General features: G+C 43.1%; 2 protein-coding genes across 5 annotated transcripts in view; both read right to left on the bottom strand.

Annotated features, from left to right (window-relative positions):
- The window catches only part of Tasor (transcription activation suppressor), a 101,731-nt gene extending 97,835 nt beyond the window's left edge, over nt 1-3,896 (bottom strand). The window contains exon 1 of one of the 2 annotated variants that reach the window (XM_045135735.1): nt 3,395-3,896. In XM_045135735.1, the coding sequence (XP_044991670.1) occupies nt 3,395-3,776 (382 nt within the window). In that variant the 5' untranslated portion in view covers nt 3,777-3,896. The remainder of the gene's footprint in view (nt 1-3,394) is intronic. The other variant, XM_045135736.1, reaches the window with a different exon arrangement.
- Nucleotides 3,897-18,734: 14,838 nt separating this feature from the next.
- Arhgef3 (Rho guanine nucleotide exchange factor 3) overlaps nt 18,735-27,764 on the bottom strand; it is a 369,200-nt gene continuing 360,170 nt past the window's right edge. For all 3 annotated transcript variants that reach the window (XM_012949393.2, XM_004661303.2, XM_004661304.3), the window contains 3 exons: nt 26,485-26,655; nt 23,325-23,511; nt 18,735-21,301 (listed from right to left, as the gene is read on the bottom strand). In XM_012949393.2, coding sequence (XP_012804847.2) covers nt 20,949-21,301; nt 23,325-23,511; nt 26,485-26,655 — 711 coding nt within the window. In that variant the 3' untranslated portion in view covers nt 18,735-20,948. The remainder of the gene's footprint in view (nt 21,302-23,324; nt 23,512-26,484; nt 26,656-27,764) is intronic.

Here is a 27,764-nt window from a genome sequence, read left to right as displayed (position 1 = left end):
CACAGGGCCTCTATCCCAGAACATCATGAAAGTTTGAACCAGCTTGGACTACAAAGTGAGATCCTATCTCAAAAACTCAAGTAAAAATAAATTTTAGACTATAGAAAAGAGCGATCTTCCCAAATAGTTGAGTTTGAAGACTCCATATATATTCAAATTGCATCTCCACTTACTAGCTGAATGACAAATCACTTCTCAATACTTCAGAGTTCTTTCCATATAGATTTTTGAAATCAGGCTGTATAAAGTACTTAGAACAATGCCCATAATCTCTTAAAACACTACACTGCTTACTGTTTGTCAGTGTTATTACTCAATTAAAGAGGCAGAATTTAGGTCTCATGCTACTGTCATCAAGAAAAGAACCTTCCAGAATCAGACAAGGTGGCAGACGACTACAATCCCATCACTTAGGAAACTGAGGTAGGACTGTCAGAAGTTCAAGACTGTCATGGGCTAGAGACCCTGCTTCAAAAAAACAAAAACTTCCTAAGTCACCAAGTTATATCCACATAGTATTCACTTTGTTTTTTGAGTTTTCAAGGTAGGGTCTTGCTCTAGCCAAGGCTGACATGGAATTCATTCTGTAGTCTCAGGGTGACCTCAAACTCATGATAATCCTACCTCTGCCTCTGAGTGCTGGGACTAAAGGCATGTACCACCACACCCAGTTTTTTCTCCCCACAAGGCAGGGTTATTCCCTGTAGTCCAGGCTGGCCTTAAGATCATGATCCACCTACCATAGCCTCCAAAGAGTACTGGGATCCTCATACCCAGCAAGCATTTACTTTTCAAGTGTAGAAGAACTAAAACCCAAATTTCAATGGAAAAGTAGTCACTGCAAAGGTCCGTATCAGAATGTGAATGCAACAAAACTTCTGATCCTGAAAAGTTCAAGATACACCTACAGAAAATCTAATATCCAAAACAAAAGATAGTCGTAATACTTTCAAGCCTTCCAAGTTATCACACTGAAAATATTTTTTTGAAGACTATATGCAGTATGGGTAGTGGGAAAGCAATGTGTAGTGGTTCTAACTAAACTAATGGATATTTGTTATAAATAACACGTTGAAATTCAAGTACTAACTTCTCTCAAGTTAGGGCAAAATCTATGGTGGTAAAATAGGTGTTTACTTGATAGTTTAGTTTTACAATGGGCTCCAGGCATGGTGGCGCCCACCTGTACTCCCAACTACTAGATAGGCTGAGGCAGGAACATTCCAAGTTCAATCCAGACCAATCTGTGAGGGTCTCAAACCAATTGAAAAAAAATTTTTGGCTCGCCTGTTATTGTGCTACTTGAACTGCTACTCAGTGTAAATCTGGACAAGTTTAAAACTACTCATTTTCAATAAACAGACATCCATCATATTTTTTTCATTAACCACAATCTCCCTTACAGGTGAGATGTATCTTTAATCACTAAGCAAAAATGTAAGATATAAACTTTCCCTAAGGAGTATATAATACTACAGGGAAAAATACCTAGGGTTTTTATTTCCTAATTTCCCATTCTACTTTTAGAATGCTCAAGTGAAGTCTATTTTAGGGCAACCTCTGGATCTGGTTTATGCATTTTTAAACAAATTTAAGGGATTCTAGGTCAATGTCCTGGTCCTCACTTTTTTTTCTCTTAAGGGTGTGGGATAACATTTAAAATCAAAGAAAATAGGGCTGGAGAGATGGCTTAGCGGTTAAGCGCTTGCCTGTGAAGCCTAAGGACCCTGGTTCGAGGCTCGGTTCCCCAAGTCCCACGTTAACCAGATGCACAAGGGGGCGCATGCGTCTGGAGTTCGTTTGCAGGGGCTGGAAGCCCTGGCGCGCCCATTCTCTCCCTCTGTCTTTCTCTCTGTGTCTGTCGCTCTCAAATAAACAAATAAAAAATGAACAAAAAATATTAAAATCAAAGAAAATAGACTTCAAAAGGCTTGAAGAAGCAAGAGGATAGAGAAGACTTGAAAAGAACATTAATCCCCCACTATCAAAATCAACCTACTTTAATGTACGTGCTTTCAACCTAAGTTCTACCAACTGGCTATTTGGAATGGGTATCTAGCTTTTCTGTATCAAGTACAACTGTATATCTTAACTGAATATATGAGACTGAGAAGCACCTAGCTCATCATACATACTAAAATAACTAATTTAAAAGGTATTTCTGGAAGCATTCCTCATCATTGCTGGACATGAGTCAATTTGGTCTTTGCCAATAAGGTTTTGTATACTAGTTCCTTGGTGCTATCTATATAAAAATGGAATTTTTAATGTACCTACATAATTCCAGTTGTGCAACGTTTCAATCAAGATTCTCGGATTTCAGTAAGATTCTAATGACAAAAAATGGGGGTAACTTTCTGAAGTGAATCACAAAAAACTAAGGTTCGTGGTAGGTCAAGGAGGAAGAATTTAAATCAAATTCAGAATATTCAAAGTTACTGGATAGTCAAAAACTACTAATAAGGGCTGAAGAGGTGGCTCAGAGGTTAAAGGCACTTGCCTGCAAAGCCTAATGACCCAAGTTCGATTTCCCAGTACCCACATAAAGTCAGATGCACAAAGTGGCACATGCATCTGGAGTTTGTTTGTAGCAGCTGGAGTCCCTGTCATTCTGTCTCTCTTCTATGCTTGCAAAGAAATAAAAATATTAAAACTTAAAAATATTAGTAATAAACGATGCATTATCTCCATTGTAAGTTATACAGTATGGTACTAAAATTTCAAGAATTAATTGTTCCAATGTTGGTTTCAGAAACTAAAGATGTACTTTAAAATCTGAAGATCAAATCCAAAGTGAAAACTTGGGCATGAGGGAGCTTCTCATTTTTTCCCTAATCAGGGAAAATTAACAGCACCAAGAACCTACCTTCCCATTCCATACTAAGGTTTGGAGCTAGGCAGAAGAGACCTATTCACTCTTAATGCTTCAAAAGCAAAAATCTATTATGGAAAATGAGGTGTGATGGGGCGAAGTGTGCATGGACTACATCTATTCACGGAGATTTCCCAAGTTTAAGGGAGGACGGGAGCTGACATCTCGAGCAACATTCCAAGTAGACACTGAAGAACATTTCCACCAGGGGTCTGAGGCCAAGAGCACTTCCAACTTGTGGTCCTCTCAGAACGCAGGATCCACGGCCACGGGGCTAAAAATTTCCACACTTGCCAGAAGCATCTCGGGGACAACATCCTCCTCATCATCCTCAGCCTCCGAGGGGGGAGGAGAGGAGGTGTCAGGGTACCATTTTCCCAGACAAGCTTCCGACCTGAGCTACTTGCACGGGGTGGAGAGTTTCCTCCGTGCTTGTCTCGGGTGAGAAGAGAAGTCCTAATGAAAAGATGGAGAGAAAGAGACAGGAGAGAGAGAGGGAGGAGAGAAGAGGGGAGGCACCACCTTTCTTTTCTCTGCTCTTCCTGGGGATCTGAAAACTCCGCCTAACGGGCCTTTCGGGCTCTTCGGCGGCCCTGGGCGGAACGGAGGCGGCGGCGGCGGCGGCGAGCCGCTCGGAGCAGTCGTGAGGCGGCTCGTGACGGAGGCCCGGGCTCGGGGCCGCTTCGGCCGCCGCCTTCTCGTCAGCAGGCCCCGGGCCGCTTCCGCCGCCATCTTGTGGGGACGACTCAAGCTCCGGAAGCGCCGCTTTCGCCGCGTCGTCTCCGGTGGCGCCGCTGCCGCTGCTCTCCCAGTTCGCGTCCGTAGTCGTCGAGGAAGAGAAGGAGAAGGAGGAGGAGGAGGAAGAGGAGGCGGCGGCGGCCTCGGTGTCGCCGGCGGTCGCCATCGTCGCGCCGGTGGAAGGGCCCAGTCAGAAAGCCAAGGTGGACGGGCTGGGGTTGGGGGAAGGGGCGGCGGCCGGCCTTCGCCGCCGAGCTCCTTCTCTGCCCACCCGCCCCCTGCCCCCTCGGGGGAGGGGGGTCTTGAGGGCCGCGCTCCCGACCCTGCCGCTTCTGAAGAACGTCAATGCCGCGCCGGGGCTCCCCGCCCCCCCTCCTCGCCCCCCAGGGCCGCTCCTTCACTCAAGCCTCTACTTTCAACCGGCCCCCTGCCACCGCCGCCGCCGCCGCCGCCACTACCACCACTACCCCCACTACCCCCACCCCAACGTGCAAGCGTCGGGGCCGCGAAGGGGAGGGGCCTCCGAGACCACTCCGCCAATAGGAAGAAGGATCCCGCCTCCGCCGCTGCAGATAGACTGCGCAAGAGGGCGGAGCCTTGCCTCGCCGAGCCCGCCAAAAGGGGAGATGGCAAACGCCTGGCCCAAGAGGCTCGACGCTGGTGCCGCGGGCTGCGTGAGTGTTGAGTGCGTGGGCTTCCAGGTGCTTCGTCTTCTCCCGGGCCGCGCCCAGCCCGCGCATTCGACGAGGTTCCCCCGGGCGCTGGGCGTCGCCTTTTAGGGAACCCGGATGCCCTGGGTGTATAGTTCTGTAGACCCAAAGCCGTCCTGAACATGGCCTGAATGAGGTGGAGATAAGGGGGCCGGGGTAATAAGGCCTAGGTCCAGGCCATGACCGCAGATCACTCCTAACCTTCCTCCTCCTCCAGGCTTCATCCTTAGGTGTGACCCAGTCTCAAGACATCTTTATCCCCCTTCTGGCTTTTTCACTTTCTCCTATAATAACTGTATTTCATTTTTTTTATTTATTTGTAAGCAGAGCTAGAGAGAGAGAGAGAATGGGCACGCCAGGGCCTCCAACTACTGCAAACAAACCCCAGATGCATGCACCACTTTGTGCATCTGGCCTTACATGGGTACTGGGGGAATAAAACAAGGGTTATTTGTGTTTGCAGGCAGGCACAAGGAGAGAGAAAGGGATGGAGTAAGGGAGAGATTGGGGGTACCTGGACTTTCAGCCACTGCAAATAAACTCCAGATGCACGCGCCACCTTGTGCATCTGGCTTCTGTGGGTCCTGGGGAATTGAACCTGGGTCCTTTGTTTTGTAAGCAAGCGCCTTAACAGCTAAGCCATCGCTCCAGCCCATGACCCAGTCTTTAGATATCTTTTTTTCTACTTTTTGCTTTTCCACTTTCTCCTATAGAAACTATATTTTAGTAGGGAGGCTGAGGTTGGTGGATTACCATGAGTTTGAGGCCAGCGTGGGACTACAGAGTGAATTTCAGGTCAGCCTGAGCTCGAGTGAGACCCTGTAAAAATTAAAAATGAAATGTTTAGCCAGGTGTGGTGACTCACACCTGTAGTTTCATCACTGGGGGAGGTTGAGGTAGGAGGATCGCTGTGATTTTTGAAGGCAGCCTGGCCTAGAGTGAGACCTTGCCTTTAAAAAAATAATGGGGTCTGGCCTGCAAAGCCTGATGGCCTGGATTGGATTCCCCAGTACCTATGTAGAGCCAGATGCACAAAGTGGCACATGCATCTGTAGTTCATTTGCAGTGCCTAGAGGCCCTGGCTCAAAATCTCAGTACTCCCCCCCCATCCCCCCCATCACTCTTTGCATGCAAATAAATAAATAAATAATTTTTTTAATTGGAAGCTGAGTCAGGTGTGGTGGTGCACACCTTTAATCCCAGCAGTTGGGAGGCAGAGATAGGAGGATCACTGTGAGTTCAAGGCCACTCTGAGACTGCAGAGTGAATTCCAGGTAAGCCTGGGCTAGAGAGACCCTAATTTCAAAAACAAACAAAAGTGGAGCTGGAGAAATTGATCAGTGGTTAATGAGGTTTGCAAAGCCTGAACTTCACTATGTAGTCTCACAGGGTGGCCTTGAACTCACCAGGATCCTTCTACCTTTGCCTACTGAGTGCTTGTATTAAAGGCATGCACTACCACACCTGTCCTTCATACATTATTTTTAAAGTAACCTTTTAAAATTTGAGAGGTCTGGCATGGTGGGTCAAGTTTGTAACATTGACACTCAGATGCAGGAGACTGGCTACAAGTCTGAAGCCATCTTGGGCTACATTGTGAAACACTGTCACAATAAATAAAAAATGATGCAAAAATATGAAAGGAGGGCCTTTGAAGTTATGATAGAGATGTCTCAGTGCTGAACACTTTGGGTGGAGCTTCTTGAAATCAGGAACTCACAGCTTCTCCAAAGATTTCCTGATGTAATAAATATACTCAAACAACTCTGATCTGATCTGATCTGATGCAAACTCATGATCTGTCTTATGCTCAGACTGCCTGAAACTGGATAAAGCTGTGAATACAGTTTGGGGAGCACTTGAGTGCATGGTCCTGACCCTCTAAATCATATTTTGCATATTGTATGTTCATTTCATGTTCTTCCAAACACTACTGGAAACTTACATGTCTCTGTCTCTCTGCTTTCAAATTAATTAATTAATTAAGTATTTTTGGGCTGGGGGGATGGCTTATGGTTGCCCAGGTTTGATTCCCCAGCACACACAGAAGCCAATTCATTTGCAGTGGTAAGAGACTCTAGCATACACACACACACACACACACACACACATATAATATATATTCAGTTATTATGGATGGCAAAAATTAAACTTAGCTATATAGTGTTTGTACTAAAATTCATAAAATTCAATACCAGAAATATTTGTCGGTTGTTTTGTGGGTGCCCAGGAAGTAATTGTGGAGCAAATAGTCCTGGTCACCCATGTCACATTTGCAGTTCAGGAGCTGGGATATACTTGGTAGAGTGCTTGACTAACAACATGCATGAAATCCTGAGTTCAGTTATACCTCCAGAAAAAGAGAAAGGTGTCTTTTCTTTTTTTCTAAATTAATTTGCAAGGGGCAGAGAGAATAGGTGAACCAGGGCTTTTGGCCTCTGCAATCAAACTTCAGATACACATGCCACATTGTGCACCTGGCTTTATTGGGTACTGGGGAATTGAACCAGGGTTGTTAGGCTTTGAAGGCAAGTGCCTTAACTGCTGAGCCATCTCTCTAGCCCCCAAGAGCAGTCTTTTCTCAAGGTATAAGACTCTCCTATTAATGACTTTTGTTTTGTTTTGCTTTTTTGAGGTAAGGTCTTGCTCTAGACTAGGCTGACCTGGAATTGACTATGTAGTCTCAGGCTGGCTTTGAACTCACAGCAATCCTACCTCTGCCTCCCATGCTGGGATTAAAGGCATGCACCACCATGCCCACCTTTGTTTTTTTCTTTTGAACCAGGGTCTCCCTGCGTAACCCCAGTGTGCCTTGAACTCTAGTTTCTCTTGTTACCTCCCAAAGGCTGAGTTCACAGGTGTGTGCTCCTAGACCCATCTCATGTGGGCTTTGCATGAGCAAGCTGGCTTGAGTTACTGCTGTCAACAGTTCCAGGGAGGGTAAAAGCAAACCCTTACCTTATTGACTGAGTCTGCAAATGATTATGCATCCCAGCTGACACCTTGACCTTGGCCTTATGAAAGACCCTTAAGCATAGCACCCAACTAAGCCATTCTCAGACATCTACAAAAGTTGTAAGCCCATGTAATAATTAGCATTATTATAACCCACTATGTTTGTGATAATTTATTAGGCAATAACATATAACTAATATAGTGGTTATAATAAGCCTAGCTTTTGTTTGTTTTGAGGTAGGGTCTCACTCTAGCCCAGGCTGACCTGGAATTCACTATGTAGTCTCAGGCCAGCCTCAAACTCACAGAAGCCCTCCTACCTTAGCCTCCCACATGCTGGGATTAAAGGCATGCACCACCACTTCTGGGTAAGTTTGACATTTTCTAAGGATTTGCATATTTCAACTCAGTTTTCATAATAACACTGTGGGGTAATATCTCATTCCCATTTGTTGTTACTATTGCTTTGGGAGACAGGATCTCACTCTAGCCAGGGCTAGCCTAGAATTCACTATGTAGCCCTAATTAACTATGTGTCCTAAACTTGTAGCAGTCCTCCTACCTCAACCACCTGAGTGCTGTACCTCATATTCTTTGACAACAAAATTCCTTGTATCATGTTCCATGGTTTGGACTTACGCCCTTTGATTCCTTCCTGGTGTATACCTTACTTTAAGCAAACTGAACCCATTATATGGGAATCTGAATTTACCCCAGATATATATGGTGGAACATGCCTTTAATCTCAGCACTCGGAAAGCTGGGGTGGGAGGATCCCTATGAGTTCAAGGCCTCCCTGAGAATATATAGTGAACTCCAGATCAGCCTGGGCTAGAGTGAGACCCTACCTCAAAAAGCCAAACAATAAAATAGAATAAATAAATTAGGATATTATCTACCCAAATGTCTTTTAAATAATTTATAAGAATTCAAAGTGCCCTTTACTGCATTTGAGCAAGCACATCAAGAGGATTTGACAGTGAGGAGTGATGGTGCTGAAGCAGCTGACTAACCCTGGCAGCCCTGGTTATGTGGCCACTCACCACTGTTGCTTGCACCTCAAGAAGCCCCAGGTTCATGTTGCTTCTCATGGTCGGTGGGTTCTGTAAACAAAAAGGCTGATGCCAAGGCAAGCACTACCAAGAGCAAAAATAGTGTTCAAGAGGATGTGGTCTACTACAAAAGTGCAAATGCTGGAAGAAAAAAAAAAAAAGGTGTTAAAGCCAAGTTATAAACCTTTTATGTCTTTTTATAATGAAGACAAAAGAAAGCTGTCTGGGACTCCATGTTTGGGAGAAGAGAGCTCATCTTCTTACTTGGTTCAGAAGAGGACAAGTAAATTGGAGGAAAGCAAAGTAAACATATAGTGTTTTTTTTGTTTGTTTGTTTTTTTTTTTTGTTTTGAGAGACTGGGCACACCAGGGCCTCTAGCTACTGCAAACTAACTCCAGATGCATATGCCACTTTGTGCATCTGGCTTTATGTGGGTAGTGGGGAATTAAACCCAGTTCCTTAGGCTTTACAAGCAAGTGTCTTAACCATTGAGCCACCTCTCCAGCCCCAGGATATTTTTGTTGTGTTTTGTCTTTATTTTTATTATTTTTTTTAGTTTTTTAGGGAGAGTCTCACTGTAACCCAGGCTGACCTGGAATTCACTTATATAGTCTAAGGCTGGCCTTGAACTCACAGTGATCCTCCTCCTACCTTAGCCTCCTGAATGCTATGTTACCACAACCAAAAGAGAAAGAGAATGTGTGTGCCAGGGCCTCCAGCTACTCAAGATGCATGTGCCACTTTGTACATCTGGCTTTACATAGGCACTATTTGGTCATTAGGCTTTAAGGGCAAGTGCCTTAAACACTGAGCCATCTCTTCAGCCCCTAATAAATATTTCTTGGCACCTCTCTGCTACCAAGCTCCAAGCTGGGCTCCTGAGGATCCACTTGTCAATAAGGCAGAGCCATCCATATTCTGGATGGCTTATTTCATCTTCACAGCGGTGCCAAACAAGCATTGCTATTTGGTACGGGATCAAATGAATGATGTTACTCCTCGTTCAAGTCAATGCCACCAGTGAGCGATGGAATAAGACTCAGGTTTGCATTCTCAAAAAAAAAAAAAAAGTCATTTTCACGTTCTTCTAATGTCTCCTATTGATTTGTAGGTGATATTGGACAGACTGGTCAACCACTGAGCTGCAAACTAGCCTCCCATTTACATGATTCAGATTACTACTTTATTATTTGGAGACTCATAGTGCCAAAAGCTACTGGGACTTACTTTAATTGTGGGCATTTTCCTCCCCAATTCATACAAGCATAACAATAAAAAAAAATAACAAGAACTTTGTCTATACAATGAATGTTATAAAATACTGATTTTTCAGGGTTATAAATTTTTTTTTTTTAAAAAAAAACAACAACACAAAATGAGTTAGAGAACAGAATAGAAACTAAACTGCAATACAGGACATGACCTTGAAGCAATACAAAGATTTATAGGTTTGGCATGCCTTTAATCTCAGCACTTGGGAGGCAGAGGTAGGAGGATCGCCAAGAGTTCAAGGCCACCCTGAGACTACATAGTGAATTCCAGGTCAACCTGAGCTAGCGTGATACCCTATCTCAGAAAACAAAAAAAACAAATTATAGTTTAAGACATGACTTTGAAGCAGTACAAAGACTAGTATAAGACATGACCTTAAGCAAGGACTTCAGAGCCCTGTCATTTTCTTAGTAAGATTTTCTGACTTCAATTATTTCATTATAATTTCTACCTTCTGCCACAGCAAACGAACTCCAGGTGCACGTGGCACTTTGTGCATCTGGTTTTATGTGAATACTGAGGAATCAAACCCAAGCTGTCAGGCTTTGCAAACAAGTGCCTTTAACCACTGAGACATCTCCCCAGCCTCCCAAGCAAACACATTTAATGGCTGAACTATTTCCCCAGCCCAAGAGAGTTGTACAAACAGAGCTTTAAAAAAAAAAAAAAACACCTAAAGTTTATGTATGTAGTCCCCAGTAGCTGTGAAAAGACTGGCAACTAATTATTATAAGTCTAAGAAGTCTTTGGGGAGCCAACCTATTTTAAATTGGGTAATTGTTAGATCTGTGGTTTCAATTTATGCAATTTATGGAAACATAACACGAGACATTTATGTAATTGGTGAAAATGTGGTTCTCTGTGACTTATTTAGAGGAATTCTAAGTGTGGTTAGTGTCATTTGGTGATTGTTCATTCTCTTGAGAACCTGAGCTTCTCTGGGGACAAAATTCTTGATAATAAAGCTTTAAAAATTAGTTTTGTAGCTTTAAGTGGTGTCCCATGCTTTTAATCACAGCACTTGGGTGGCTGAGGTAGGAGGATCACTGTGAGTTCCAGGCCAGCCTGAGATTACATAGTGAATTCCAAGACAGCCTGGCTTAGAGCAAGACCCTACCTTAAAAAATAAATAGTAACAAGTTTTGCTTTACTCAGCAAGATCTAAAAATATGTACATTTCTTGGTGCATGCCTTTAATCCCAGCACTCAGGAGGCAGCGGTAGGAGGATCACAGTGAGTTTAAGGCCAGCCTGGGACTACAGAGTGAGTTCCAGGTCAGCCTGGGCTAGAGTGAGACCCTATCTCAAAAACAAACAACTGTGTGTGTGTGTGTGTGTGTGTGTGTGTGTGTGTGTGTGTATACACACATATATACATATATACATATATATATGCATACATACACATATATATGTATATATTTGCATAAATATAATATTTCTTTGATAACAGCATGAAAGTAATAGAAGCCCAGCATTCCTTTGGATGATATTTGCCCACCTTCCTGCTAAAGGGGTTGATTAGCCTCACCATGAGTTTCACCACCTAGTCTGCTCAGCTTCTCTTTTAAAATGTTATTTAGGGCCTTGAGAGATTGCTTAGTGGTTAAGGTGTTTGCCTTTGAAGCTTAAGGACTCAGGCTCAATTTCTCAATATCCACATAAGCCAGATGCACAAAGGGGGTGCATGCATCTGGAGTTGGTTTACAGTGGCTATAGGCCTTGGCACACCCATTCCCTCTCTATCTGTCTCTCTCAAATAAATAAATTAATTAATTAAAAAATTATTTATTTTAAAAATTATTTATTTACTTGAGACAGAGTATGGGCTTGCCAGGGCCTCCTGCCATTGTAAATGATCTCTAGACACATGCACCACTTTGGCTTTTCAAGGGTACTGGTGAGTCAAACCCCTGGCCATCAAGCTTTGTAAACAAGCACCTCTAACTCTTGAGCCATTTCTCTAGCCCTCCTGCTTAGTTTATTTATGTAGCTATTTCCTCTGAACTGAAACATTCACTCCTGGAGGAAGAAAGGAGACTCAGAAAACTTAATGTGAAATTTAAAAGTTATAAGACTTACAAGGCCGGTCCCTGACATGGTATGAGCAGTCTTCTGTAGAGCTGCCTGTAAGTTGGGAACTTTCCTGAGTTGTCACCCATACTGAGCATTTCAATGATGAACCTGCTTTGAGTTAGCCAATGTTCCAGTAAGTAACCTCTCACCCTTGATCCTAGAATTAACCTCAGTACACTCATTAGTTCACCAAGCTAGACTTCCATATCTGGGGTAAAGAGAAATTTGGTCATGTCCCTGAGACAGTTTAGAGTGAGCGGGCCTAAAAAGTAAAAAGCAGGAATGGGGCTTGAGAGATGGCTTAGCAGTTAAGGCGCTTGCCTGCAAAGACTAAGAACCCAGGTTCAATTTCCCAGTCCCCACTTAAGCCAGATGCACATGGTGGCACATGCGTCTGGAGTTTGTTTGTAGTGGCTAGAGGCCCTAGGGGTGTGCCCATTCACTTTCCCCATCTTTCTTTCTAATAAACAAAATTAAAAATCAAATCCTAGTAGGGCAGGCATGGTGGCACATGCTTTAATCCCAGCACTCAGGATGACTGTGAAGGCCAGCCTGAGATGACAGTGAATTCCAGGTCAACCTGGGCTAGAGCAAGACCTTGCCTCAAAAAAAAAAAAAAAAAAAAATTCCTAATACATCTGCTATGATAGATCGTATGGACAATATAGGATCTATACTAAGACAGACTATGAAATTTGTCCCCAAACTTCTTGTACTAAAGATGACACAACTTCTACAAATATGTGAGCCTTCAGATTCTCTCAGAACTGTATACATTTAACCTTCAGAAATAACTCAAGCAAGCTGGTCATGGTGTTGCACGCCTTTAATCCCAGCTCTTGGGAGGCAGAGGTAAGATTGCTGTGAGTTTGAGGTCAACCTGAGACTCCATAGTGAATTCCAGGTCAGCCTGGACTACAGCGAGACCCTACCTCAAACAATTAAAAAAAAGAGAAATTACTCAAGCAACTGTTTTACATCTCCCCAAAATTCACATGAGATTAAGTGCATTCAAGGTGGTACAGTTGTAGACATATCTCACCATAATTCATGTTGAAACTTCATTCCCAGATCTCCAGGATCATATATACAGTTTCCAGCAGAGGGCAGCAAAACCTCACTAAGCAGTTTTTACAAGTAGGGAGTTTTTCTAGATTGCATATACGTCCGCACTTATATATACAAATGTATGTGTATAAAGTTTTTTTTTAACTTATTGACAGCTTCCATAAGACTAAACAACAAACCATAATTCCCTCCCTCCACCCCTCTTCTCCCCCTCTCAAACCCACCCTCCATCAAATCCCCTCACCCTTCCAATTAGTGTCTCTTTATTTATTTATTATTTTATATTTTTGGTTTTTTGAGGTAGGTCTTCACTCTAGTCCAGGCTGACTTGGAATTCACTAAGTAGTCTCAGGGTGGCCTTGAATACATGGCAATCCTCCTACCTCTGCTTCCCACATGCTGGGATTTAAGGCACCACACCTGGCTTCTTTTGTTTTTACATCATTATCTTTTCCTCCTATTGTGAAGGTCTTCTGTAGGTAGTGTCAGGCACTGCAAGGTCATGAATATCAAGGTCATTTTGTGTCTGGAAGATAGCACCATAAGTAGTTCTATCCTTCCTTTGGCTGTTATATTCTTTCTGCCACCTCTTTTGCAATGGATTCTGACCCTTGGAGGGTGTGATAGAGATATTTCACTTAGTGGTGAACACTCCATTGTCACTTCTAAGTAGTATGGTGACTTTTGAGTCACCCTAGTGGTCACTGACATCTGAAAAGCGAAGCTTCTCTAATTAAAAAAAAAAAAAAATTAGAGTAGCATTAAAATATGGGTACATTTTTTAAAGTGCTTACAGGCCAGTGTGGTGGGCATAAGTTTTGCATTTAAAAGTCAGACAACAGCAGGTGTTACTTGCCTACTGCTCATGACTGACCTCCCAGCTTTCAGTACCAGTATTACCTCCTGTGGAGTGGTCTTCCAGTCAAATTAGGGAGTGGTTGGTTTCCCCCATAGCAGACATGCCACTATTATACCAATTGACACATTTGGCCTGGCTGGTCAATCTTTTTTTTTTTTTAAACATTTTATTTATTTATTTACTTGAGAGAGAGAAAGAGGGAGGGAGAGAGAGAATGGACATTCCAGGGCATCCAGCCACTGCAGACGAACTCCAGACGCATGCACCCTTGTGCATCTGGCTTACGTGGGTCCTGGAGAATCGAACCGGGATCCTTTGGCTTTGCAGGCAAACACCTTAACCACTAAGCCATCTCTCCAGCCCATTGGCTGGTCAGTCTTAAGGCTTGCAGGGTCCCCTGCTGTTCATTACCATTGATGACTTCTCTTTCCCAAAGGGCTACATGCAAAATAGCTCTTTTCAGCTTTCTGACAGCTGGGCAACAGGGAACTTTTCAGTTTGGCTTCAGCTTGATTTCTCAGTGACCTGTAGCCCAAACATGAAGTGTATTTAGTAATAGGGTTTTACCATTTAGTTCTGGTGGGAAACCAAGAGCCTTAGCAATGGCCTGTATTCAAACATGTATTTCTGACCCAAGGTTTCATGTAGCCCAGGTGGCCAGTATTTTTAAAAACATTGAATGAATGTTGTGTTCACACATATGTCTATACAGACATACATAGGTACACACAAGTAACACATGTTTCCATGTATAGTAATTGTGGGATTATAGTATCATGGTACATTTAGGCAGAGCAGAGTTCTGAGTTGGCTGTAGCTCTAAGACAGGACCTGAGACATAGCCAGAGGGAGTCAGGTTGGGACACAATATCTCCATCTGGTGGCTTGCCAAACTCTGTTTAGAAAGAATTATGGTTTAAAGATTCTTTTTTTTTTTAAGATTTTTTTTTTAATTTTAATTTAATTTATTAGAGAATGGTCACACCAGGACTTCCAGACACTGTAAACAAACTCCAGACACATGCACCACCTTGTGCATCTGGCTTATGTAGATCCTGGAGAATCAAACCTGGGTCCTTTGGTTTCGTAGGCAAGTACCTTAGCCACTAAGCCATCCAGCCCTAAAGATTCTTCTTTTTGTTATTGTTTACTTTTCCGCATACTTTATATATATGTGTGTGTGTGTGTATATGTATATACGTGTGTGTGTATATTTTGAGATAGGGTCTCTTATCTGGCCAAGGCTGACTTGGAATTCATGATGTAGTCTCAAACTGGCCTCAAACTCACAGCATATTCCTACCACTGCCTCCCAGGTACTGCGATTAAAGGTGTGCGCCACCATGCCTGGCCATCCAGAATGTAAAACTTTTTTTATTTATTCACAAGCAGGTGAAAGAGAGTGTATGTGTGTGCCAGGGCCTCTTGCAGTTGGGAACTCCAGATGCATGTGTCACTTTGTGCATCTGGCTTTATGTGAGTACTGGGGAATTGAATCTGGGCCTGCAGGCTTTGTAAGAAAGCTCCTTTAACTACTGAGCAATCTCCATGCCCTCAGACTTTTTAAAACATTTATTTGAGAGAGAGAGAGAATGAGTGCACCAGGGCCTCCGAGAGTCACTGCAAACAAACTCCAAAGGCATGCACTACTGTGTACATCTGACTTATGTGGGTACTGGGGAATCAAACCTAGATCCTTAGGCTTTGTAAACAAGTGCCTTAACCAGTAAGTCATCTCTCTAGTGCCTCCTCTCCCTTCTTTAAAATAAATATTTTATTTATTTATTTATTTGAGAAAGAGAAAGAGGCAAGGGTGGGGAGAGAATGGGCGCACCAGGACCTCCAGCCACTGCAAATGAACTCCTGACATGTGTGACCCCTTGTGCATCTGGCTAACGTGGGTCCTGGAGAATCGAGCAGGGATCCTTTGGCTTTGCAGGAGAATGCCTTAACTACTAAGCCATTTCTCCAGCCCGCCTCCCCCTTCTTTGAGACAATGTCTTGCTATGTCATCCAGGTTGGCCTTGAACTTGCAATCTTTCTTTTTTTCTTTTTCTTTCTTTCTTTTTTTTTTTTTTTTTTTTTTGACAGTGGGTCTCTTTCTAGCCCAGGCTGACCTGGAATTTACTATATAGCCTCAGGGTGGCCTCAGACTCATGGTTATCCTCCTATCTCTGCCTCTTAAATGCTGGGATTAAAGGTATGCGCCACCACACCCAGCTTGACCTTGCAATCTTACTGGTATGTTACACCATGCCTGGATGAATTATTTCCATTAAACTTTCTGCATCCCCTTTCCTCAGCCTTTGGTAACTACACCATTAGTAACTACACCATTAGTGTGGCTCTATGACTGACTACTTGAGAAACATCATATAAATGGAATAATAAAGAGCCTGTCTGTGACCAGCTCATTTCACTTAGCTCAATGTGCTCATAGTTTATCCATTGTTGCAGCATGCCAGAATTTTTCTCCCTGTAAAAAAAAATAATAATAATAATACTGTATTGTATGTATATGCCACATGTTGTTTATGGATTTGCCATTGATGGATACTTAGGCCGTTTCCATCTCTTGGCTATTGTGAATAGTGAGTACTACAATGATCTCTTTAAGATACTGCTTTCAATTCTTTTGGGTATTTACCCAGAATTGAGCTTACTGGATCACAGGATGATGCTGTTTTTAATTGGGGAGGGGGACAAACTATCATATTCATTTTTATAGAGGCTATACCATTTTATATTTCTAATAACAGTGCAGAAGCTTTTCAAATTCACAGCCTTGTTCACACTTTTTTTTTTTTTTTTTTTTTTGGTTTTTCAAGTTAGGGTCTCACTCGAGTCCAGACTGACCTGAAATTCACTCTGTAGCCTCAGGGTAGCCTCAAACTCATGGCCATCCACCTACCTCTGCCTCTTGAGGGCTGGGATTAAAGGTATGTGCCACACACGCCTGGCCGCACACACATTTCTGTGTGTGTTTATATAATAGCCCTCCTAGTGGATGGCAATATTGTTATTTGATTTGTATTTCCCATAGGATTGTGAGATAAGCATTGTACCAATTGAGCTACATTCCAGTCCATTTTTTAAAAGATTTTTAAAATTTTCATTTATTTATTTATTTATTTATTTATTTATTTATTTATTTATTTATTGAGAGAGAGAGAGAGAGAGAGAGAGAGAGAGAGAGAGAAAGAGAATGGGTGTGCTAGGGCCTCTGGTCGCCACAAATGAACTCAAGATGCATGCACCATGTGCATCTGGCTTACATGGGACCTGGAGAATTGAACCTGGGTCCTTAGGCTTCATAGGCAAGTGCCATAACCGCTAAGCAATCTCTCCAGTTTTTTTTAAAGTGTATTTATTTGTGAAAAGAGACAGAGAAAAGAGAAACAGAAAGAGAATGAGAAAATGGTTGCTCCAGGGCCTCTAACCACTGCAAACAAAACTCAGATGCATGTACCACCTTGTGCATATGGTTTACATAGGTACTAGGGAATTGAACCTGTGTCCTTGGGCTTTGCAGGAAAGTATCTTAACCACTAAGCCATCTCTCTAGCTGGTGGCACATGCTTTTAATTTCAGCTCTTGGGAGGTAGAGATAGGATCATAGTGAGTTCAAGTCCACTAGGAGACTAAATAGTGAATTCTAGGTCAGCCTGGACTAGAATGAGACCCTACCTCACTTCCCTATTATTATTTATGTATTTAGTCAGTTATTTATTTGCAAGCAGAGAAAACAGAATGGGTGTACCAGGGCCTCCAGTCACTGCAAATGATCTCCAGATGCATGTACTATTTTGTACATTTGGCTCTACATAAGTACTGAAGAATCAAACCCAGGTTGTTAGGCTTTGTAGGCAAGCACCTTAACCACTGAGCAATCTTTCCAGTTGAGCATGTCTGTTTTTGAACAAACCAACTGCTGTGATTGCATTTGAGAGTAATCCCAGCCTGGTACTGGAAACCTAATCAAAAGCCTATGGATGGGGAGGTCATGTGCCTAAGGGAAAAGGAATGGGAAACTACTACTGGGTTGAGGCCACCCTGAGATTACATAGTGAATCCTAGGACAGCCTAGGCTAGAGAGAGACCCTACCTTGAAAAACAAACAAACAAAAAACCCATGAAAATATAAAAGCGTCTACTTGGAAAGAACAGGCTCAATGGAGGTGGTACTTGGGAGAGGATGGTGGGAGGGGATTGTGATCATGGTGATTGTCTATTTATGGAAGTTTTAAAAATAAAATGGACAGGGACAGAATCTAAATGGAAAGTTGAGCTATTTCCTCATCAAGATGGGCTGTAGTTTCCTGTAACCACACGGCCTTTGCAGAAACAAGATTGTGTTGTGAGAAACTTGTGTTCTTAGCTGCTAGAGATAGCTAGAAATGGGAAATAAAGCATCAGTGGTGGTGACCACATCCAGAAACTGAAACCACATGCTAATTTTGCACAAAACTTCTAGCATGTGACTTTAGGATGGCATTCAGCTGTGTGTAAAAGAACAGACTGAAGAAAATCATATAGCCCTCGGTTACTTGTATTGGCCCTTAAGATGTCCGCACAAACATATCTAATATAAAGAAACGCTCTCTACTAACAACAGTAACAATTGTCAATGCTGCTGTGAGAGTGAGAAATAGAGGGAATATCCAAAGTGAAACTGAAGGAATATCTAAAGGAAATTGAGCAAGAGAAAGAAGATAGCAAAGGGAATTCAATTTATTTGAGAGAAAGAGGCAGATAGAATGGGCGTTCCAGGGCCTCCTGCCACTGCAAACAAACTCCAGATACATGTGCTACCTTATGCACCTGGCTTTTTATGTGGATACTGGGGAAACAAACTTGGGTCCTTAGGCTTTGCAATCAAGGGCCTTAATCATTGAGCTCTCTCTCCAGTCTTGGAATTCAATTTTTTAAAGAAAATTTTCACCATATATGATGGTGCACATCTTTACTCTCAGCACTCAGGAGGCAGAGGTAGGAGGATCACTATGAATCTGAGGCCACCCTGGGACTACATAGTAAATTCCAGGCCAACAATGCCCTACATAGGACAAAAAAAAAAAAGACAACTGAAATTTGATGGCTGTAGAAGAAACACCACTGTACAGAGAGGAGAATGACATTTTTAATGTAATTTATTTGTAATGCTTCCAGAAAAGTTTAAGGCCATTATACAGAAACATTCATTTCACTAGAACATTCATGACTTGCTTTCCCATAGACCAACACTGACAAGGAGCTTTACCCAATATATTGGCCAAACCCAATGGTTCTGCAAAGGACGACTCGGGTGTTTTTCTCTGTCATCAAATGGTGCTCTCCTCAGCCTCTGTCTGCAGCAGGCTCACTCACTTGCTAAACCAACAACTTGAGAAGCAAAGCCACTTTTAAATAAACTTGTAATAGAAAAAATTCACCATGTTTAAAATTATACATACAGAAATATACTTTATAAGGTAAAATTGATCATATCTGTTTCTGAAAAATAATAATGTAATATACCTTGTTTTTATATTGATAAATCTTGTTACAGAGCTTTTTTAAATGCATGTTATATGTACATAAAACAACATTGTATCTGCTGCTTTCTATTGTGTAAACTTGGAAAAATAAAAGATTAAAAAAACAACAAAACCTTTTTTGGCAATAATTTAGAATAATGACCACTAGTGCTGGTGTGGGTATAATTTTGTACAGGTCATCCAACCTAAATATTTACACATGCAGGGATCTTTTACATGTGTTTTTGCTAATTTATTTTTTTTATTTTCATTTTTATTTTTTTTGGTTTTTCGAGGTAGGGTCTGTAGCCCAGGCTGAACTGGTATTAGTCTCAGGTTGGCCTTGAACTCACAGCCATCTTCCTACCTCACCCTCCCGAGTGCTGGGATTAAAGGTGTGCGTCACCATGCCCAGCTAGCTTTTTGTTAAGGTCTGCAGCCCATCCTGCCTTACAAATTGCGGCTGGAACTTGGAAGTTACCATTTTGGCTACCTGGTCCTAATTAACCAGAGCTAAAGAAGTTGGCCTTGGGAGAAAGCAAATAGAATGCTGACCTAGCGCAGAACCAGAGATGAAAACCGAAGGTTCAAAAGCAGACCAGGAGTCTCCAAGGCGACTCAGACCCTTTCCAGAAGGCTGTGGGGCCATGCTTTTCTAATGCTTCCATCAAAGGTGACATTTCTCACGCCCCATTCTTCCTGTCACGTGTTTTGTGAAACAGTCATGATGTGGTCAGTCCTTCATTACCCAACTCCAACATACCAGTGACCTCGGCAGGTGAAATGAAGGCAGGGCCTTTTAGCTATTCTGGCAGCTTCTCTCAGACCCTGAGTGGTCTATTTTTTTTTTTTTTAAATTGAGGTAGGGTCTCACTCTAGCCCAGGCTGACCTGGAATATACTATGTAATCTCAGGGTGGCCTCGAACACCCTGGCGAGGGTTCTGTCTTGATGCTATAGGCTAGGAATAGCCCTCTAAGGCAAGCCACTGACCGTAACAGACATCTCGCACGCTATGTGCATTTCAAAGGTTCAGAGCAGGCAGCTGCTTTTGATTTTTGCTTTTGGTTTTTGAGAGACAATGTCGACCTGGAATTTGGTAGGTAGCCCAGGCTGTCCTTGAACTTGAAATCTTCCTGCCTCTGCCTCACAAGTGCTAGGATTATAGGAATGTGCTACCAGGCCTGGTCTGGTAACTACTTCTGTCCAGCCCCTACTGAAGTCAGCCTTCTAGTCACATCTTCATAGATCATGACATCCACTTCCATTGCAAGAAGTGGAAGGGTTCAAGCAAGCTTGCAAACCTGAACCTCAGGACCCCTGGGGATGTTAGCCTGATTTCTGGTTGAACAACACAGGACCCAAGTTCACATTAAGAATGTACTTTTCTGGTTCCCCCTCACATGGCATGCTGGTATTCTTTTTCACAAAGCCGTCTCAATTCCATGTCAAAGAGTGGGGGGTGGGGGGCGGGGGGGTGGGGAGAGCATCATGGGAGGTGACTCTTCAAGCAGTCAACAGTAACACAGTAGTTTAGAGATCCTTTGCCATTAAAAATCCAGCAGGACAACTGAGAGTAGCTTGTTCAAGTCCCTCTCTATTCATCCAAACACTTGAGATACAGTACAGAGTTAGGACTGCCAGGAGACTCCAGGTGACCCAGGTTGGTTGGGAATCATAGGACTATAGACAAAGACACGGACACCAGAGACTGAGCCAACACGGTCACAAAAGGATACAAAGTGCTTCTCCAAACTGTTCCACTTGTGGAATGAAAATACTGTACAGGTAAGACACACAGCTACTTCTAGGAGGCTTGCACACCCTTCTGTCACACGTTGCTTTCCACTGGCCTGCCGTTCCCACAGGAGTCCGTCTGCTCCATTCGCTCACAATCAAGGCTGACCTCACTCGTGTCCATACTGCAGTCTGACTCACTGTCCGATTGGTCCATCTGTTCAAGTTTTATTTCTCCTTGTGGCTCCCCGCTGTCGATGGCACTGGAACTCAGGAATGGTCCTTCGGAGTCAAGCACCCCAGCCTGCTGCGCAGTAGACAGAACTATCTCTTTGGCTTGACGAATACAGTTGAGCCACTGTTGTTTGTTGAAGGTGTCATTGGCTTGTAATGAGTGGGTCTGACTCTGGGATCCATTTTTGAAACTGACTCTGAAGAAGTTTTTAACTAGAAATGAAAAGAAGAAAAACATGTAAAAAGAGAGTCAATGGGTGTCTCCCCAGACTAACAATAATACATGGTATGACAACTCCCAGTGGCAGAGGCAATGCCAAGTACAAAATCTTTCCCACTGATGTAGAACATAGTTCACTTCCACCATCTTTCAACTCGACATGACACAGGTTAAGTTCTTAGTTGTCCAGAGGGCACTGGCTACCATGCCTGCCTGCAGAGCAGGATCCTTTGTGGGGCTAGAGAGATGGTTCAGTGGTTAAAGGCACTTGCTTGTAAAGCCAGTTGGTCCTTGTTCAACTCCCCATGGAAAGCGAAATGCACATAGTGCCACATGTCTGGAGTTCCTTAATTTTTTTTTAATTTTATTTTTCTTTTTTAATTTTTATTAACATTTTCCATGATTATAAAATATATCCCATGGTAATTCCCTCCCTTCCCACCCCCACACTTTCCCATTTGAAATTCCATTCTCCATCAGCCTTTATAGTGGCAAGAAGCCCTAGTCTCTTCCTTTCTCTCTCTGTAAATAAAAATGTTTAAGCCTGGTGTGGTGGTACACCACCATGCCCAGACTAATGTGGGTCCTAGGGAATTGAACCTGGATCCTTTGGCTTTGCAGGCAAGTGCCTTCAACTGCTGAGTCATCTCCTAGTCCTAGGACTATTTTTTTCTTTTAAGTATGTGGTTTATTTTAGGTAAAGCAAAGGAAGAAAGAGTCCCAGTCAAAAGACTGTGAGAATCTCCCTCACATAGGGAAGTCTCTCCAGGAAGGAACCCTCTGGGGAAAGGAAGGGATGAGAAGGGGCTTACACACATGTTTCAAGCCCACTTATATGAATCAGACATCCAATTAGAATGATCATCACCTAGCTGGGTGTGGGTGGTAGTGCACCTGGGAGGCAGAGGTAGGAGGATTGCTGTGAGTTCAAGGCCAACCTTAGACTACCTAGTGAATTCCAGGTCAGCCTGAGCTAGAGTGAGACCCTACATTAAAAAACCAAAAAAGGAATGAGCATCACCAGGCTTAGGTATGTAGGGAGGGACCTGATTGGCTGGTGGTCCCTAAAAGAACCATGCATTTAAGATGGCATGAGGAATTATTTATGCATCACCCATATACTCCATGTCACTGTAAGCTCTTTAGGAACAAGGACAGTGCTATAAACATGGAAGATGATGGATAAAGACAGCTAGATTGATTATCTTGGTTATTCCCTTTGTTTAATAAGTTTCAAAGTAGAGAAGCCCACTGAATAAAGTTGGAGACAAGCATGCATCCCAGCTATCCACATTTGTTTTTAATTTTATTTGAGAGACAGTGAGAGAGGCAGAAAGTGAGAATGTGCACACCAGGGCCTCTAGACATTGCAAACAAACTCCAGACACATGTGCCTTGTGTATCTGGCTTTATATGGGTACTGGGAATCGAACCTGGGTCCTTTGGCTTTGTAGGCAATTGTCTTAGCCACTAAGCCAACTCTCCAGCCCCACTCTTTGTTTTCGTTTTCTTTTGAGATAGCATCTTATTTTGTAGCCCAGGCTGGCTTCAAGCTCACAATCCTCACACTCCTTAGTGATGAGATTATAGGTGTGGGCCCTGACAGATGACCTCCAGTTGACCTTTAAAGCCATGTCTGCTGGCTCAACTATTAAAACCTACCATCATGCAACTGGTATCCACACAGGGTCCCTGTGGTATGAAGCACACTTCCATGTAACAGCAGGAGACAGAGACAGGGAGCACGTAAGGTACACATGTAAGGTAAGGATTAGTTCACTTACAGTCTTACTCAATCCTCACAGGGACCTTATGGGGAAGGTAGGTAGGTATACCTCTCTTTTGTGGATGGGAGACTGATGGGAGGCTCATAAGAGGTTGGGCATGATTTTGCATCAGTAACTGAAGAATCAGTGCTGGAATACACTTTGACACCAAGGCTGTGGCTCTCCTCTTTTCACCAGCCAACCACTCATTCCAACTACTCTGACCAACAACACTGCCGTGTACACGTACTTCTCTCATTGTTACTGAAGGCTCCTCGCAGGGAGCCGCCCAGCCGCACTTCTCCATCTTGTAGATCTTCTAGCACGAGGTCCTTCATGGGAATGGGCTGCCGGTACAATTGGTAGCAGAGCTGCTCATTGTAGGTGACAGCTCGAGTGATCACCAGTACTTCTTGGAACAGGAAAACGTGCAGTTTCTAGAAGGAAAGAACACACAGGATTCTGCTAAGCAGCTGTCTAGTAAGTTGTGGATTTATAAGCCTCTGGGGCCAGTGGTCTCCAGGAAACAGGTTCACAATGATGGTCATGTTGAAATATACTTCCTCATATTCAAATCTTCTCCAGGAAGACAGAAGTGGGGACAGGTCTGAAGTACTTGCACATACACACACACACACACACACACACACACAGACACACATACACATATATGTATATATATATATGCGTGTGTGTGTGTGTGTACTGCTTTTGCATACAGGTTCTTATCTAAGAACCCACTAGACACAGATACCTATAGCCAATTCCAGAGCCTTATTTACAGTACAATTCACAAACTGTGCACACACACACACACACACAGCCTCCATCTGCACTCAAGGAAATATAAGGTGAAGAGAAATGGAGACTAGTAATGATGAGGAACCAATACTTGCCTGGTTAATACAATTATTAGTTAATACAATTATTTTATTTTATTTTGGTTTTTCAAGGTAGGGTCTCACTCTAGCCTAGGCTGACCTGGAATTCACTATATAGTCTCAGAATGGCCTCAAACGCACTAATAGGACCAGGCATGCACCACCACACCTGGCCCTCTTAGTATAATTCTAAGAAATCAAAATTAACAACAGTCTATAAAGAATGACACTGTATATCAAAGCCTATTATTAAGCTAGGCATGATGGCACATGCCTTTAATCCCAGCACTTGGTAGGCAGAGGTAGGAGGTGTGAGTTTGAGGCCACCCTGAGACTACTATATAGTGAATTCCAGGTCAGCCTGGGCTAGAGTGAGACCCAACCTCGAAAATCCAAAAGAAAAAAGAAAGATGAAAAAAGAAAAAAAAAAGTTTATTTATCTTAGCTTCCCAAACCCTTAAAAATATGTATTGCTTCAACCACTGAGTTAATCATTCTGCAACTGGAAGCCATGCTCATTCCAAAAGGACCAGGGGTGGGTGTGGTGGCGCATATCTTGAATCCCAGAACTCAGCAGGCATAGTAGGAGGATCACTGTGAGTTTGAAGCCAGTTAGAAACTACAGCATGAGTTCCAGGTCAGCCTGGGCTACAGTGCGACCCTGACTCAGGGAAAGGCAAAAACAGAAACAATACAAAACAACACAAAGGGACCAAGGCACACTGCTGGAGCCACAGGAATGGTTCTCCAAGTTTCCCTCTCAGTGAGTTCATCAGTACCTTGGGGGGCGGGGGAGAGGGGGAGAGGCTGTGCTGAAACAGTTGGTGACTCCAAATGTTTCAAGCCAAAACAAATGTCAAAAATAAATGAAGGTGTGTCTCAAACCACATTATAAAAGTGAGTTTCCTGTAGAAAGAACACAGTTCTTGAGCCAGGTTCTGGCTTTCTGATAGAAACATTTAGGAAATGCCAACCTAGAGACATTAAAGAAATCACCAGAAGGGTTGGATAGGGATGCAAACTTAAATTAGAAGCTCTTTTGTTTTTTCTTTTTTTTCAAGATAGGATCTCACTCTAGCCCAGGTTAACTTGGAATTCCACTATGTAATCTTAGGCTGGCCTTGAACTCATGATGATTCTCCTATCTCTGCCTTCCAAGGGCTGGGATTAAAGGCATGTGCCACCATGCTCAGCTTGGGTTTTTTTATTTTTATTTTTTTGCGGTAGGGTTTTACTCTAGTCCGGGCTGACTTGGAATTCACTATGCAGTCTCAGAGTAGCCTCGTCTCACTCGAGCTCAGACTGATCTGGAATTCACTATGTAGTCTCAGGGCGGCCTCGAACTCACAGTGATCCTCCTACCTCAGCCTCACAAGTGCAGGGATTAAAGATGTACCCCACCATGCCTGGTTCACATCAGAATCTTGATTTGGGGCATAGAAAGCACATTCTATTACCAAATAGTTCCTTTGTGAGAAAAGGCATCTATAGATATACTTTCACACATACCCCACAAACTGCAGAGTCACAAAAACCACCAAATTTTAGATAGTGGAAAAAATATTTTTAAAAAATATTGGCTGAGTGTGAGGGTGCAAACCAGTAATTCTACTACTTGGGAGTCTGAGGCAGGAGGATTGCTAAGGCAATATACTGAGTTTGAGACAAACCTGAGCTGCAAAGGGAGTCCCTTCCTCAAAGACTGGATAATGGTAAAACTCAAGAGAACCAGGCATTTTTCAGAATTAGGGATGGTGGAAATGTGTTAAAATGTTCTTCTAGGGCTGGAGAGATGGCTTAGCGGTTAAGGCACTTGCCTGCAAAGCCAAAGGACCTCGGTTTGATTCCCCAGGACCCACATAAGCCAGATGCACAAGGTGGCGCATGTGTCTGGAGTTGGTTTGCAGCGGCTGAAAGCCCTGGTGTGCCCATTCTCTCTCTCTCTCTCAAACAAATAAATAAAAATAAAATATTTTTAAAAATGTTCTTCTAGCTGGGTGTGGTGGTGCAGAGGTAGGAGGATCGCTGTGATCTCAAGACTAGCCTGAAACTACATAGTGAACTCCAGGTAAGCCTGGGCTAGACTGAAATCTTACCTTGAAAAAAAAACCAAAAAAATAAATTAAAAAGAAAGAGGGCTGGAGGTATAGTTCAGTGGTACCTGCTTGATTCGCAGGAATAAGGCCCTAGGTTTAATCCCCATTAAAACAAATACACAGGACTAGAGGGATAGCTCAGTGGTTAAGATGCTTGCCTTCAAAGTCTCTAACAACCCAAGTTTGACTCCCCAGTGCCTATGTAAAGCCAGATGTACAATGTGGCGCACACATCTGGAGTTTGTTTGCAGAGGCTAGAATCCCTGGTGTACCCATTCTATCTCTTTCTCTCCCTCCCTCTCTGCTTGCAAATAAATAAATAAAAATATTTACAACACACACACACACACACACACACACACACACACACACACACACACACACGGGTGCGTGACAGTTGGGAATGGGGACCCTGAGGGCAGTAGCCACTTACCACTCCCCGGTTATTTTTAAGTTCACCATGACAACACAAGACTCTTGAGCTGTCAATCAAGGAGTCCTTCTGGCCTTCTTCCAAGTAAAGAAGCCGTTCTTTATAATACCGGCATTCAGATTCTCCAGTCTTGGTGTTGATTTCTGCCACAATTCCCTGGATGATGTTGATCTGTGGAGACAAAGAGGAAAAATTAATATGAGGGAAATAAGCAAACCATCCATAGCAACAGGTCTTAGAGCCGGGAAGGCACCAAGACACAAGTTGATTGAAGGCTGAGATTCTGACATCTAAGATGCTGCTTTGGGAAAGGGGAAAGGAAAAGCTTCTAACACTGTCACCTATATACATGCGCATACTATGCACCCATATGTTTATTTATGTACATATATAGCTGCCTACATCACACATGAAAATGAAGAGTGTTAACCTATCTAGTTACAAAAAGGTTTTAACCTGGGCATGGTGCACATGCCTTTAAATCCCAGCACTAGAGAGGCAGAGGTAGGAGGATTGCTTTGAGTTTGAGGCTAGCCTGAGACTAAAGAGTGAGTTCCAGGTCAGCCTGGGCTAGAGCGAGACTCTACCTCAAAAACAAAAGTTTTTAAAGATCAATTTGAAAAATTCCCATGTTGTATAATTAACTGAAGTTTTCTAAGTACATGGGATTTAGGGCTCAAATCCCAACTTTCTCACTTATATACGGCATAAACTTGGACACATTACTGTCTGTCCAACAGGGGAGCAAGAAGGTAGGGAACTAGGGACAGGGAAACCAGTGGTGGTGGTAGGAGAGGGAATGTTGTGCTGGTTCAGGGATGACATTATGAAAACCAAATGAAAGGAGGTCGTGGTAGTCCACCAGGTGTGGTGGTACACACCTGGCATCTCATAGAAGACTGGGTTGAAATTGCATGTACTGCAGAATGCCCTTGACTTTGAGATCCTACTGTCTTTGCCTCTTTAGTGCTGAGATTACAGGCATACACCCAGACCATACTCGATAAACTTTTATTTTTATTTATTTATTTGAGAGAGAGAGAGAAAGAGGGAGGTGGAGGGGGAAAGATGGGGAGAGAAAAAGAGAGAATGGGCATGCCTGGGCCTAATAGTATTTATTTCTTTGCAAGAAGAGAGAGGTGAGAGAGGTAGAAGGAGAATGGATGTGCCAGGACCTCTAGGCACTGCAAATAAACTGCAGACACATGTGCATCTTTGTGTGCATCTGACTTACGTGGGTACTGGGGAATCGAGCCCATGCCATAGGCTTTGCAATTAAG

Source organism: Jaculus jaculus, chromosome 16 (genome assembly GCF_020740685.1).
Source record: "Jaculus jaculus isolate mJacJac1 chromosome 16, mJacJac1.mat.Y.cur, whole genome shotgun sequence".
NCBI classification, from domain to species: domain Eukaryota; kingdom Metazoa; phylum Chordata; class Mammalia; order Rodentia; family Dipodidae; genus Jaculus; species Jaculus jaculus.
Note: the sequence above shows the minus strand (reverse complement) of the source record. Positions and strands in the feature narration are given on the sequence as shown.